The 12,827-nt window shown below is 41.3% G+C and overlaps 2 protein-coding genes across 2 annotated transcripts; both read right to left on the reverse strand.

Moving 5' to 3' along the window:
• Positions 1-438: 438 nt before the first annotated feature.
• On the reverse strand, positions 439-2,160 carry LOC115191361 (zinc finger protein 420-like). The gene is made up of 2 exons (XM_029749237.1): positions 1,936-2,160; positions 439-1,731 (listed from the first exon to the last, which is right to left on the reverse strand). The coding sequence occupies exons 1-2, from the start codon at positions 1,942-1,944 to the stop codon at positions 781-783; spliced, it is 960 nt and encodes a 319-aa protein (XP_029605097.1). The 5' UTR covers positions 1,945-2,160; the 3' UTR covers positions 439-780.
• Positions 2,161-10,712: 8,552 nt separating this feature from the next.
• LOC115191347 (gastrula zinc finger protein xLCGF3.1-like) lies at positions 10,713-12,493 on the reverse strand. The gene is made up of 2 exons (XM_029749224.1): positions 12,116-12,493; positions 10,713-11,871 (listed from the first exon to the last, which is right to left on the reverse strand). Exon 2 carries the CDS (start codon positions 11,852-11,854, stop codon positions 11,093-11,095), a length of 762 nt encoding a protein of 253 aa, XP_029605084.1. The 5' UTR covers positions 11,855-11,871; positions 12,116-12,493; the 3' UTR covers positions 10,713-11,092.
• Between the last annotated feature and the right edge of the window lie 334 nt (positions 12,494-12,827).

The raw sequence follows: 12,827 nt of genomic DNA on the forward strand, positions 1-12,827 counted from the left end.
GCACTGCATCGCAGTGCTAGCTGTGCCACAAGCGATCCTGGTTTGAGTCCAGGCTCTGTCGCAGCCGGCCGCGACCGGGAGACCAATGGGGCGGCGCACAATTAGCTCAGCGTCGTCCGGGTTAGGGGAGGGTTTGGCTGGCAGGGATGTTCTTGTCCCATCGTGCTCTAGCGACTCCTGTGGCGGGCCGGGCACAATGCATGCTGACACGGTCGCCAGGTGTACGATGTTTCCTCCGACACTTTGGTGTGGCTGGCTTCCGGGTTAAGCAGCATTGTGTCAAGAAGCAGTGCGGCTCGGTTGGATTGTGTTTCGGAGGACGCATAGCTCTCGACCTTCGCCTCTCCCGTGTCCGTGCGGAAGTTGCAGCAATGGGACAAGACTGTAATTGGATTCCACGAAATTGGGGAGAAAAAGTGTTAATTTATTTTTATAAAAGTGATTATTGAAGAAGAAAAAGTAGTTGAATGGAAGTAATGAAATAGGCATTTGTGAACATAGCGTCTATACTGCGTAGGCTAAATTATGTTAAGAATTTTTAGGCGCATATATCCCAAAATGTCTTGGCCTTGCACTTCAACGCTCTTTGATGTTGTGGAAATTGATCTATGTCATCTCGCTGAGTCTATCTTTAGGGCAGGGTTTGATCTAAACGTCAGAAGCCATTGAATGGAATGCTTACTTTCTATGTTATCGAGTAGAATCGTTTTTCTGCTGGTGTATCGTGAGGAAGCTCTTCTCTGAGAACCTCTTCCGAGAGTGCTTACAGGCAAACGGTCTCTATTCCGTGTGGACCTTCAAGTGCCTCTTCAGATGGTGCTGGTGGGAGAACCTCTTCTCACACTGGGGGCAGCTGTAGGGTTTCTCCCCTGTGTGGACCCTCTGGTGCCTCTTCAGGCTGCCAGCCTCAGCGAAGCGCATGTGACATTGGGCACAGCTGTAGGGTTTCTCCCCTGTGTGGACCCTCTGGTGGATCTCCACCTTCTGGGGGCAGCTGAAGCCTTTGTTGCAGAACATGCAGAGGAACCGTTTCTCTTTACTATATCCTGATGTGGCTCCCCCTCCCTGAGCCTGGGCTCTAGCCATGTCGTTTGAGTTCAATACCTGATTGAAAAGGACGTGGGCGTGTGAATCAGAAGGCCCCATCGACGTGGACACTGGGTCACGATCCCTGAGAATGTGTAAAGGGGAGTGGGTCGCAACATTTGGATTTGTTTCTAAGCTTTCCCTGTAATCTAAGAAATCTCTGCCCTGTGAGTGTCCGTCTCTTAGGAGACGATCTGCCTCCCATATGGGAGAAGCGTCGCCCTCCACTTTCACAATTACCTCATCTACAACCAGACACTCCCCTTTCTTATCTAGGCACCCTTCAGAGTATATACTACTACTGTACCGGTTCCATTCCCCTTTAGACAGATCAGTCTGTGTCTCTAAACCCAAGGGCATGTTGCTAGGGTCCATCTCTGTACTGTAAGAACATGATGGTTCATCAATGCCAGTGACTAGTGCGTCACCATCTCCACAGGAATGAACCGTCCTCTGGATCTGGTGAAATACCGGTAAATACCCTGAGCCGGCTCTGGGCTGCGCTGGGGCGGTGGTGGAGTACTCCGATGCTATAGGGGGCGCTCCAGCCGTTCCAGTCTGGATGTTTATGCTATGCTGTAGGACCTCCTTTCTTTCAGACCTCTCCTGCTTTACTCTAGGACCTGCAGCCTCTGTATCTGCAGACTGACACAATAAGATAGGATGTTATTACCAGTACATGATTAGAATTTAATAACAATGTCATAGGGAAGTCTTACAAGCCATATGGCAGATACATTAGGATGTAAATGTAAGCAAGTGAATAGCTGAGGCGAGCCATTCTGAAATAAACGGCCCACATTTGATTTACAAAGTAACACATATTTTATGCAACACTTTTACACTAACCTCTATCATGATAACATGCTGAGTTGAAGTTCCACTCCCCTCATCAACAGTGATTGGTTGGTCATCTCTCAATGTATTGTGTTCCGCTGGCTTCACAAAGCTCCTGTGGCCTCCAGTGAGATGTCCTTCACCTGAGAGAGTGATTGGGGGAAAAGAGATGGTTAGGTTAGCTACTATCAATGCTCAACACTATATTGTACACTATTGACAGTTTTGACACTGTCTAGAATTGGGAAGGATGTAAAGTAACACTTCTCATAACTTATTGATATACTATTTATTGATTGTAGAGGTCGACCGATTATGATTTTTCAACGGCGATACCGATTATTGGAGGACCAAAAAAAGCAATTACAGATTAATCGGACGATATATATATATATATATATATATATGTAATAATGACATTTACAACAATACTGAATGAACAATGAACACTTTTTTAACTTAATATAATACATAAAATCTATTTAGTCTCAAATAAATAATGAAACATGTTCAATTTGGTTTAAATAATGCAAAAACACAGTGTTGGAGAAGTAAAAGTGCAATATGTGCCATGTAAAAAAGCTAACGTTTAAGTTCCTTGCTCAGAACATGAGAACATATGAAAGCTGGTGGTTCAATATTCCCAGTTCTTCAATATTCCCAGTTAACAATTTTAAGTTGTAGTTATTATAGGAATTATGACGCGTCGACTATTTCTCTCTATACTATTTGTATTTCATATACATTTAACTATTGGATGTAATTTTGGCACTTTAGTATTGCCAGCCTAATCTTGGGAGTTGATAGGCTTGAAGTCATAAACAGCACTGTGCTTCAAGCAATGCTAAGAGCTGCTGGCAAACGCAGTAAATTTGTGTTTGAATGAATGCTTACGAGCATGCTGCTGCCTAACACTGCTCAGTCAGACTGCTCTATCAAATATCAAATCATAGACTTAATTATAATAAACACAGAAATACGAGCCTTTGGTCATTAACATTGTCAAATCCGGAAACTATCATTTCAAAAACAAAATGTTTATTCTTTCAGTGAAATACGGAACCGTTCCGTATTTTATCGAATGGGTGGCAACCTTAAGTCTAAATATTGCTGTTACATTGCACAACCTTCAATGTTATGTCATAATTATGTAAAATTCTGGCAAATTAATTACGGTCTTTATTAGGAAGAAACACAGTTCGCAACGAGCCAGGCGGCCCAAACTGTTGCATATACCCTGACTGCTTGCACTGAATGCAAGAGAAGTGACACAATTTCCCTAGTTAATATTGCTTGCTAAAATGCATTTATTTTTACTAAATATGCAGTTTAAAAAATATATACTTCTCTGTATTGATTTTAAGAAAGGCATTGATGTTTATGGTTAGGTACATTTGTGCAATGATTGTGCTTTTTTCGAATGCGCTTTTGTTAAATCATCAGCTGTTTGGCGAAGTTTAAGTAGGCTGTAATTCGATGATAAATTAACAGGCACCGCATTGATTATATGCAACGCAGGACAAGCTAGTTAACCTAGTAATATCATCAACCATGTGTAGTTAACTAGTGATTATGTGAAGATTGATTGTTTTTTAGAAGATAAGTTTAATGCTAGCTAGCAACTTACCTTGGCTCCTTGCAGCCACAAGGTCCTTTTGACGCTGCACTCGCGTAACAGGTGGTCAGCCTGACACACAGTTTCCTCGTGGATTGCAATGTAATCGGCCATAATCGGCATCCAAAAAGGCTGATTACCGATTGTTATGAAAACTTGAAATCGGCCCTAATTAATCGGCCATGCCGATTATGTTCCATGTATCACATTGTTTTAATTGAGTAAATAATAGGAAATGCAGTAAATCAATTATCTAGATAGCCATCTTGGGGAAAGACACCATATTCTAAGTAATCAGGGGAATTATTAGTTACAGATTGTAACACCAGATAATGTGATTTAACGCAAACATTTTGGTATCCATTGTACTGGGAGTTACAGGTCTGGCTATACAAAACGTCTGCAGAGATGTTCCAACTAAGCTGGTATTGGCAATACCATCTTCGTTCTCGATTTGTGGAAATAGTGTCATAAAATGTCAGTGTCCAGTGGCAGGGGGTCCGTTTGAATTTAGAAAATGTGTCAAATAAAGACTCCATGAAGTACTCCATGAACTAATCCAAGGAATGTGTACTCCAACAACTTGCGTATTTCAAATCTTCTCTCCTTGATCGAGACAGGTGGGGGTCCACCCCAAAGTGCTGCATGTCATGATGACAGACACCTGTCTCATCAATGAGAGCAAATTGAAATAGACAAGATGGCGGCGCACACATTGTTAGATTACAAAATGGAGCAAAACGTTAATTTATTTTTTATAATGGAGCATTTTCTACATTCAAACGGAGCCTCTGTCACTGGACACAAACATTTTAGGAGACTCCTGTTTCCACCAGTTGAGAATGAAGATAGTATTGCCAATACCAGGTTAGCTGGAAAATCTCTAGCTATGCTTTGTATAGGCAAACCTGTAACTCCTAGTATAATGCCTGCATACCATTATTTTTGTTGTTGCTTAAATCACATCTGGTGTTACAATCTGCATCTTAACACATGTGCAGAGGGAAACCACGGCGACAGGCACTGAGCTACTCAGTGGTGTAAAGTACTTAAGTCGTTTTTTTGAGTATCTTTACTTTACTATTTTTATTTTTGACAACTTGTACTTTTACTTCACTACATTCCTAAAGAAAATTATGTACTTTTTACTCCATACATTTTCCATGACACCCAAAAGTACTCGTTACATTTTCAATGATTAGCAGGACAGGAAAATGATCCAATTCAAGCACTTATCAAGAGAACGTCTCTGGTCATATTACTGCCTCTGATCTGGAGGACTCAGTAAACACACATGATTCGTTTGTAAATTATGTTGGAGTGTGCCACAGGGCTATCCCTACATTAAAATAACAAGAAAACGTGCAGTCTGGTTTGCTTAATATAAGGAATTTCAAATGATTTATACTTTTACTTTTCATAGTTTAGTATATTTTGGCAATTAGATTTACTTTTGATACTTAAGTATATTTAAAACCAAATACTTTAAGACTTACTCAAGTAGTATTTTACTGGGTGACTTTTACTTGAGTCATTTTCTAATAAGGTATCTTTACTTTTGCTCAAGTATGACAACTGGGTACTTTTTCCACCAGTGGAGGTACCTTACATATGAACGCCTAAGGCCGCGCAGCATCTGCCTTCTGCGAAACGTACCTCTTGCCATTCCTCTGTATCGGTCGAGGATCTTGACACGACTGGCGAGGACGCGCTCTCGCGCTGTCCTCTCTGCGCGCTCCCGTGACACTTTCAGTTCCTGTAGCTGTAGTTTCCTCCGCAATGTCCTGTTTTCTTTCTGGCTTTGAGTTATTTCCAAACGAAACACTGCATAGTCGTCGTCTACGAGTTTACAGATATCTGCCACAGCTGCATTCGCTAGCACCTCCATGATGGAGGCTATTTGAGTGTGAAAAACCATACAGTTAGCCATTGTTAGCAGCTCGCTCGTGTTACCTAGTTAACATCTATGAACCAAGTCCTGTCTCTCCAACACGAATTAAAGACTGCATGGGGGTACGTATGTGATGCTGTGCGGGTAAATACGCGTCTAAATAACAACAATAAAAACGCTAACGTGGAAAATGATCTTCGGCACTGTTCACTTCGCTTCCGTTTACACTGACGAGAAAGGATGTTACATAGAATTAGAATACCGGTACTAGAAAGGACATAAACCTTCTTATGGGGTCGTTACCACAGCCACAAAGTCATAAGCCACGCCCATTTCTACAATGTCTTTTATTAAAATGTGATTTTAAACTTAACCACACTGCTAACCTTATGTTTAACCTTTAATTAAAACCCAATTTTTGTTTTCATTCATTTTTACGATATAGCCAATTTTGACTTTGCCTGCGATGGGATAAAGGTCAGCCATTTCTGCCAGGGAGTTGGTCAACCATGCTTTGCCAGTGCTGTGATAAAATATTGGTTCAAATAATACATTTTAAAACCTGTCTGGGGTATGTGGGACGATTTCGTCCCACCTACGTAACAGCTAATGAAATTCCAGTGGCGCGATTTTTGAATCGTTAGAAATACTATTACTTCAATTTCTCAAACATATGACTATTTTACAGCTATTTAAAGACAAGAATCTCGTTAATCTAACCCCACTGTCCGATTTCAAAAAGGCTTTACAACGAAAGCAAAACATTAGATTATGTCAGCAGAGTGCCCAGCCAGAAAAAATCAGACAGCCATTTTTCAAGCTAGCATATCATGTCACATAAACCCAAACCACAGCTAAATGCAGCACTAACCTTTGATGATCTTCATCAGATGACACACCTAGGACATTGTGTTATACAATACATGCATGTCTGTTCAATCAAGTTCATATTTATATCAAAAAACAGCTTTTTGCATTAGCATGTGACGTTCAGAAAACGCATAACCCCCGGCAAACTTCCGTTGAATTTACTAACAGTTTGCTAAATTACTCACGATAAACGTTCACAAAAAGCATAACAATTATTTTAAGAATTATAGATACATTACTCCTCTATGCACTCGATATGTCCGATTTTAAAATAGCTTTTCGGATGAAGCACATTTTGCAATAATCTAAGTACATAGCCCGGCATTACAGGGCTAGCTATTTAGATACCCACCCAGGTCAGCCTCCACCAAAATCACATTTCCTATAAGAAAAATGTTCTTACCTTGCTTGTTCTTCATCAGAATACACTGCCAGGACTTCTACTTCAATAACAAATGTAGGTTTGGTCCCAAATAATCCATCGTTATATCCAAACAGCGACGTTTTGTTCGTGAGTTCTAGAATGCTTCTTCCCGGTCTCGAGCATTGCGCATTGGCGTGTCAAAAATGTCTAAATATTCCATTACCGTACTTCGAAGCATGTCAACCGCTGTTTAAAACCAATTTTTATGCCATTTATGTCGTAGAGAAGTGATAATATTCCGACCGGGAGTATGCATTGAGCCTAAACAGCCGAATAAAATTTCTCCTCAGAAGCGACTCATGCACGCGCATCATTCAAAGGTCCTCTGAGCATCCACTTACAAAAGGCGATAATCTGTTTCAACCTGAGGCTCCCTCGTAAACCTTCAGTTATTTCGCGGGCTCTGAGAGTCTAATGGAGCCCTGGGAATTGTCACGTTACAGCTAAGATCCTTACTTTTCAATAAAAAGATGCAAGACGCACGACTCCTTGTCAGACAGGGTACTTCCTGCTTGAAACCTTGTCAGGTTTTTGCCTGCCATAGGAGTTCTGTTATACTCACAGACACCATTCAAACAGTTTTAGAAAATTCAGAGTGTTTTCTATCCAAACCTGAACAATAATATGCATATTCTAGCTTCTGAGTTGGTGTAGGAGGCAGTTAAAAATGGGAACATATTTTTCCAAAATTCTCAATACTGCCCCCTAGCCCAGACAGGTTTTAAGAATGTATCTGCACTGCATGTTTCTTAGCTAACTAGCCAGTCTGTTTTAGAGGAATAATTTTATGAATTTTTCAAATTAACTGCCAACATACCATACACTGGCTGAAATCAGTTGATGATAGAACTTAGACAAGTTGTAAATGCAACAAGTACTGATATACTATCGTATAATAGCACTCACAGCTTTCCAAGAAAAGACATTTATGGTCAGTTTACATTTATTTTACAGGCTATTTATACAGAACATTTGTATAAAACTCATATAAACTGTACTTATAATTAGGACAATATTTTAGGTTGACAAGAATTCTATTATACAATTTTTGATATCACATATGCCTTACTTTTATTTTCCTGTATAAGTAAAATCAGGATTATGCCCCTACTGCCAATCATTCCAATTAGAGTGGTTTGGATTTCTCCCTGACCAACATGGCTGCCATTATTGCGCCTTTATAGAACTTTTAGGGTTGATGACAAAGCCCCTCTAGTAATTTATTGGGAACTCTATACAATGTTATTGATTGGCATCATTGCTCAAACGGTGTCAATAAATGAAAATGTTATAACATGCGCGCTGTCTTTTAAATACGGTACTGCTTATTACATTAGACATCAAATCTCCTATTCATGATCAATATCTTTCAAGCGCAGAGCAGACTTGTTCAGAAAGAACAGTGTGTTAACAAGAATAGAGTAGAAAGTAATGTCTTTATTCCATCTACATCACCTCAGTAAGGTAAATATTAAACTGTCCTTGTTCTAGCCTAGGTTTACTGTCTCTCTAAAAACAGGTATATACTCAAGTCTGTTTCAAATGACAAGTTAACAAATGGTTAATGAGGGGTATGTGGTTAATTGCACTCCTAAACAGAAGTATACTCTGACCCAGTTTGTATAGACAAGTCAGTCTGGAACAACAAGTACATGTGCACTTTAGTTCATAATATTTCACCTCAGTCATCACATGGCTTATAGGCTATTTACTGCAAACAGCTTGAGGTCAAGGACTGTAGACTAAAAGGTGCTGTATGGTCTAACCGACATCTGCATTGACCGCGCAGCATTTACAGTGATGTGGCCTCTGCAGAAGTCAGGGCATTCATACTTCTTGCACTTCGCCAAGCAGCACAGAGCTGTTGTCAAGGAAGTGAGTGTGTGTTTATACTAGACCTCCCGCCCTCACCTACCGTCAACCAATCATGTCAATGCGGAGCTATACGGAACCCTCCACATTGTTACACAATTTGAGAGGCGCACGTCGATGTGGTACGGAGCTCAAGTTGACTTCTGCATGCCTCCGGAGGCTCCGCAATTGCGTCACACCATCCATACGTCACCTCCGACCACATTTTCAGATCAAGCATAAATTGGCTCTTATCACAGTGACATGGTGACGTACACTCCCCTATGTATTTATTTGGACAGTGAAGCTAAAACTTAATTTGTCTCCATAGCCTACTCCAGCATTTTGAATTTGAGATCAAATGTTTCATATGAGGCAACAGACAGATTAAGTTGTGCCCAATAGAAATGAATGGTAAATCATGTATTGTGTCATTTTTGAGTAACTTTTATTTCAAGTAAGAATAGTATATGTTTATGAACACTGCTACATTAATGTGGATGCTACCACGATTACAGATAGTCCTGAATGATGATGATGAGTCAGAAATTTACAAAGGCACAAAGATCATAACCCCAAGACATGCAACCTCTTAGCATTACCAATAACAAGGGAGGTTAGCAGTTATTTATTTTATTTGGGGGGGGGGGGGTATTTATGCCTTGAACTTTCTCACTCATCATGGTAGCATCCACATTAATGTAGCAGTGTTATTCTTTTTTTATTGCCTACATTATGTTATTTCAAGTCATCCTTTTGGAGCGCAATATCACGTCGTTAAAAATATATACTTAAATTGGGCATGCCCATAAATTGGGCAATTGAAGGCATCTCAGGCTTATGTTAACTTTGGTTGTGTTTAATTAAAATAATAGACCTTTAAAATGTTGTAGGCAACATTGTATACAACATTATCGGCAAGTGACTTGATTCCTACTGTGACAGCAATTTAAAATTGTTAAACAGGAGTGACAAGTGTGTTGATAATGGTAATTATAAAAAAAAAGGTTATGCATGCCAACATAGGCGATAATTAAGAGAAGGCAAAGTGATCTTGTCAGGTGAAAATGATATCAAACGCTTACCATGGCAACATTTGATGTACAGTCACATTCACCGTGGTTGTCTGAAGCGTGCTTTGGAGTTCACAGTTGGCGATGCCTCATTGTGATTGGTTATTCCCCATCATTTGTAACAGTTTCAATGAGCATCATCACTATCTTTCCTTTGCGGTAACTCAAACTGTCGTAATTATCAGCTGAGAACATTTTATGAGTCGATTTTACTCCTGGCACAAGAGTATGTCTGGGCAGTGTCTTAACATCATCTTAAAACCTACTCTGAGCAGGGAGATTTTTTAGACTTAAAAACAGGTTTTTATAGGATTCTTAGGACCTTTTCTGAGATGCTTTGTGGATAAGGCCCAGCACAAAGAGTCTGAGTAAAAGTGCTGATTTAGATCATAATGAATAAGACCTGATCCTCAAAGACAAAACTGATCCCAGATCAGCACTAAGAGGCTTTGTGGATATGGGACCTGACCTAATACCATAAAGACAGTAGTTCACAGTGGGCTCACCTCAGTGAGACTGTGTGGTCCTGTGCTGCTCAGCTGGGTCCTCTGTGGGTTCAGGAGGTGTAGTCTGGTTGTCCTCCATGACCATGGTCCCCTCAGGGTTCCCCAGACCCTCCTCACACCCCTCCTCCTTCACCAGCAGCACCTCTGGAGCCTCCTCCTCCTGGAAGAGACAGGTGATACAGATAACACAGACATACACTCCCTCCAGTACGTAAGTACATACATACATACATACATACATACACAAAAATAATAAATACACTTTCAACATGGAGTGTTTACCAATCGCAACTACATTTGAGTCCTGTACTGTAGTTATAGAATGACTTCATAGTTGTTAAACCCATCATGGTGGACATAAATAAGATGTGGGAAAATACAAGTTAGCTATGATAAGTCAAAAGTCATCATTAGAGAAACCTGACTAAACTATTTAGAAGTCTACAGTAGTTATTCATAAGGGTGTGGGTATATTTAGTAAGTGTATGGTTATAAAGCGCTGTCAGGTGTATACAGATCAGATGTGACGTATACTGAAGAGTCAATGAAAGTCTTAGAATGAAAAGTCCCATTTTGTGTTTATTAAACAAAACTGTTAAATACACCATATGAAAACCACACATATACAAAAATTAGGCATGAACTTGATAAACTGCATTCATTTTCTCATTAAAAGTGTCTTGGGGAAAATGTAAGTAGTTGAATGGAAGTAATGAAATAGGCATTTGTGAACATCATATAGCCAACACAGTACAAACACAATATGTAACAGATGTGTAGGCTTAAATATGCCAATGTCTGGATGCAACATTCTACCCAGGAATATTAAACACCGAAATCTGATACTCTTGTCATTCCAAATGCATCTGTGGAGCTTTTCTGCTGAAAATCCAGGGTTTGATCTAAACGTCAGAAGCTATCGAGTGAAATTGTTACTTTCTATGTTATCAGAGTGGAGTGTTTTTTCTGCTGGTGTATCCTGAGGTAGCTCCTCTCTGAGAACCTCTTCCCACAGTGCGTACAAGTGAATGGCCTCTCTCCTGTGTGGACCTTCAGGTGCATCTTCAGGTGACCAGCCTGGGTGAAGCACATGTGGCACTGGGTACAGCTGTAGGGTTTCTCCCCAGTGTGCACCCTCTGGTGCCTCTTCAGGTTGCCAGCCTGGGTGAAGCGCATGTGACACTGGCCACAGCTGTAGGGTTTCTCCCCTGTGTGGACCCTCTGGTGGATCTCCACCTTCTGGGGGCAGCTGAAGCCTTTGTTACAGAACATGCAGGGGAACCGTTTATCTTTACTATTGCCTGATGTAGCTTCCCCTCTCTGAGCCTGGGCTCTAGTCCTGTCGTTTGAGTTCAATACCTGATCGAAAAGGATGCTGCCATGTGAATCGGAAGGCCCCATCGACGTAGACACTAGGTCGCGATCCTTGAGCGTGTGTAAAGGGTAGTGGGCAGCGACATTTGGATTGGTCTCCAAGCTTTCCCTGTAATCTAAGAAATCTCTGCCCTGTGTGTGTCCATCTCCTAGGTGACTATCTGCATTCCATGTGGGAGGAATGTCGCCTTCCACTTTCACAGTCACTTCATCTACAGCCATACCCTCCCTTGCCTCATATAGGCACCCTTCAGAGTATACACTTCTACTGCACTGGTTCCAGTCCCGTCTAGACAGATCAGTCTGTGCCTCTAAACCCAAGGGCATGTTGCTAGGGTCTATCTCTGAAATATAAGAACAAGAAGGATCATTACCAGTCTCTGACGCGTCACCTGAGTCCGTCCTCGGGCTCGGGTTTCCATAAAGTACGTACTCTGAGGCGGGAGCAGGAGGACAGCCCAGTCTCCCCAGCCCCATTCTCCTTTGGTCTGACATTTGGTCAGATCCTGTGTGTAAAAGCCTTTGTGTTACAGTTAAAGTCTCTGTGTCTGTCTCTGACTTGAGGACGGCGTTCAGCGTTCCACTGACCTCCATGATGCTGCGTCGGGTCTTGGGCTGCGCAGGGGCGAGGGTGGGGTCCTCCGTGGCTACAAGAGGCGCTCCAACTGCTCCAGTTTGGAGGTCTCTGCTGTACAGTGGGTCCTCCTCTCCTTCAGACGTCTCCTGCTTGACCCCAGGACCTGCAGCCTCTGCATCTGCAGACTGACACAAGAAGAGAGATGGTTATTACCGGTACATGAGTTGAATTGTATAACAATGTCGTACGTAAGTCTCACAAGTCCCCCTATGATGAGAATGTACATGTAAGCAAGTGCATAGCTGAGGGGGAGCCTTTCTGAAATAAAGGGGCCACAAAGTAACTAATGCTTTATGCAACACTATTACACTAACCTCTATTACAATAATGTGCTGGGTTGAGGTTCCACTCCCCTCATCAACAGTGATTGGTTGGTCATCTCTCAATGTATTGTGTCCCGCTGGCTTCACAAAGCTCCTGTGGCCTCCAGTGAGATGTCCTTCACCTGAGAGAGTGATTGGAGGAAAAGAGGCAATTAGTTTAGCTACTATTAGTTTAGCTACTGTCAACACTATTGTACACTGTTGACAGTTTTTGGTATGTTGTACACTATTGACACTGTCTAGAATTGGCAAGGATGTAAGCTAACACTTTGCATAACTTCTTCATATACTATTTATTGATTGATGTATTATGTTTGATGCATCACATAGTTTTAATTGA

Source organism: Salmo trutta, chromosome 4 (assembly GCF_901001165.1).
Source record: "Salmo trutta chromosome 4, fSalTru1.1, whole genome shotgun sequence".
NCBI lineage: Eukaryota > Metazoa > Chordata > Actinopteri > Salmoniformes > Salmonidae > Salmo > Salmo trutta.

What these genes read in the sequence shown, in the direction of transcription:
- LOC115191347 (XM_029749224.1), bottom strand. Translation starts at nt 11,854, where the DNA reads ATGCCCTTGGGTTTAGAGGCACAGACTGATCTGTCTAGACGGGACTGG.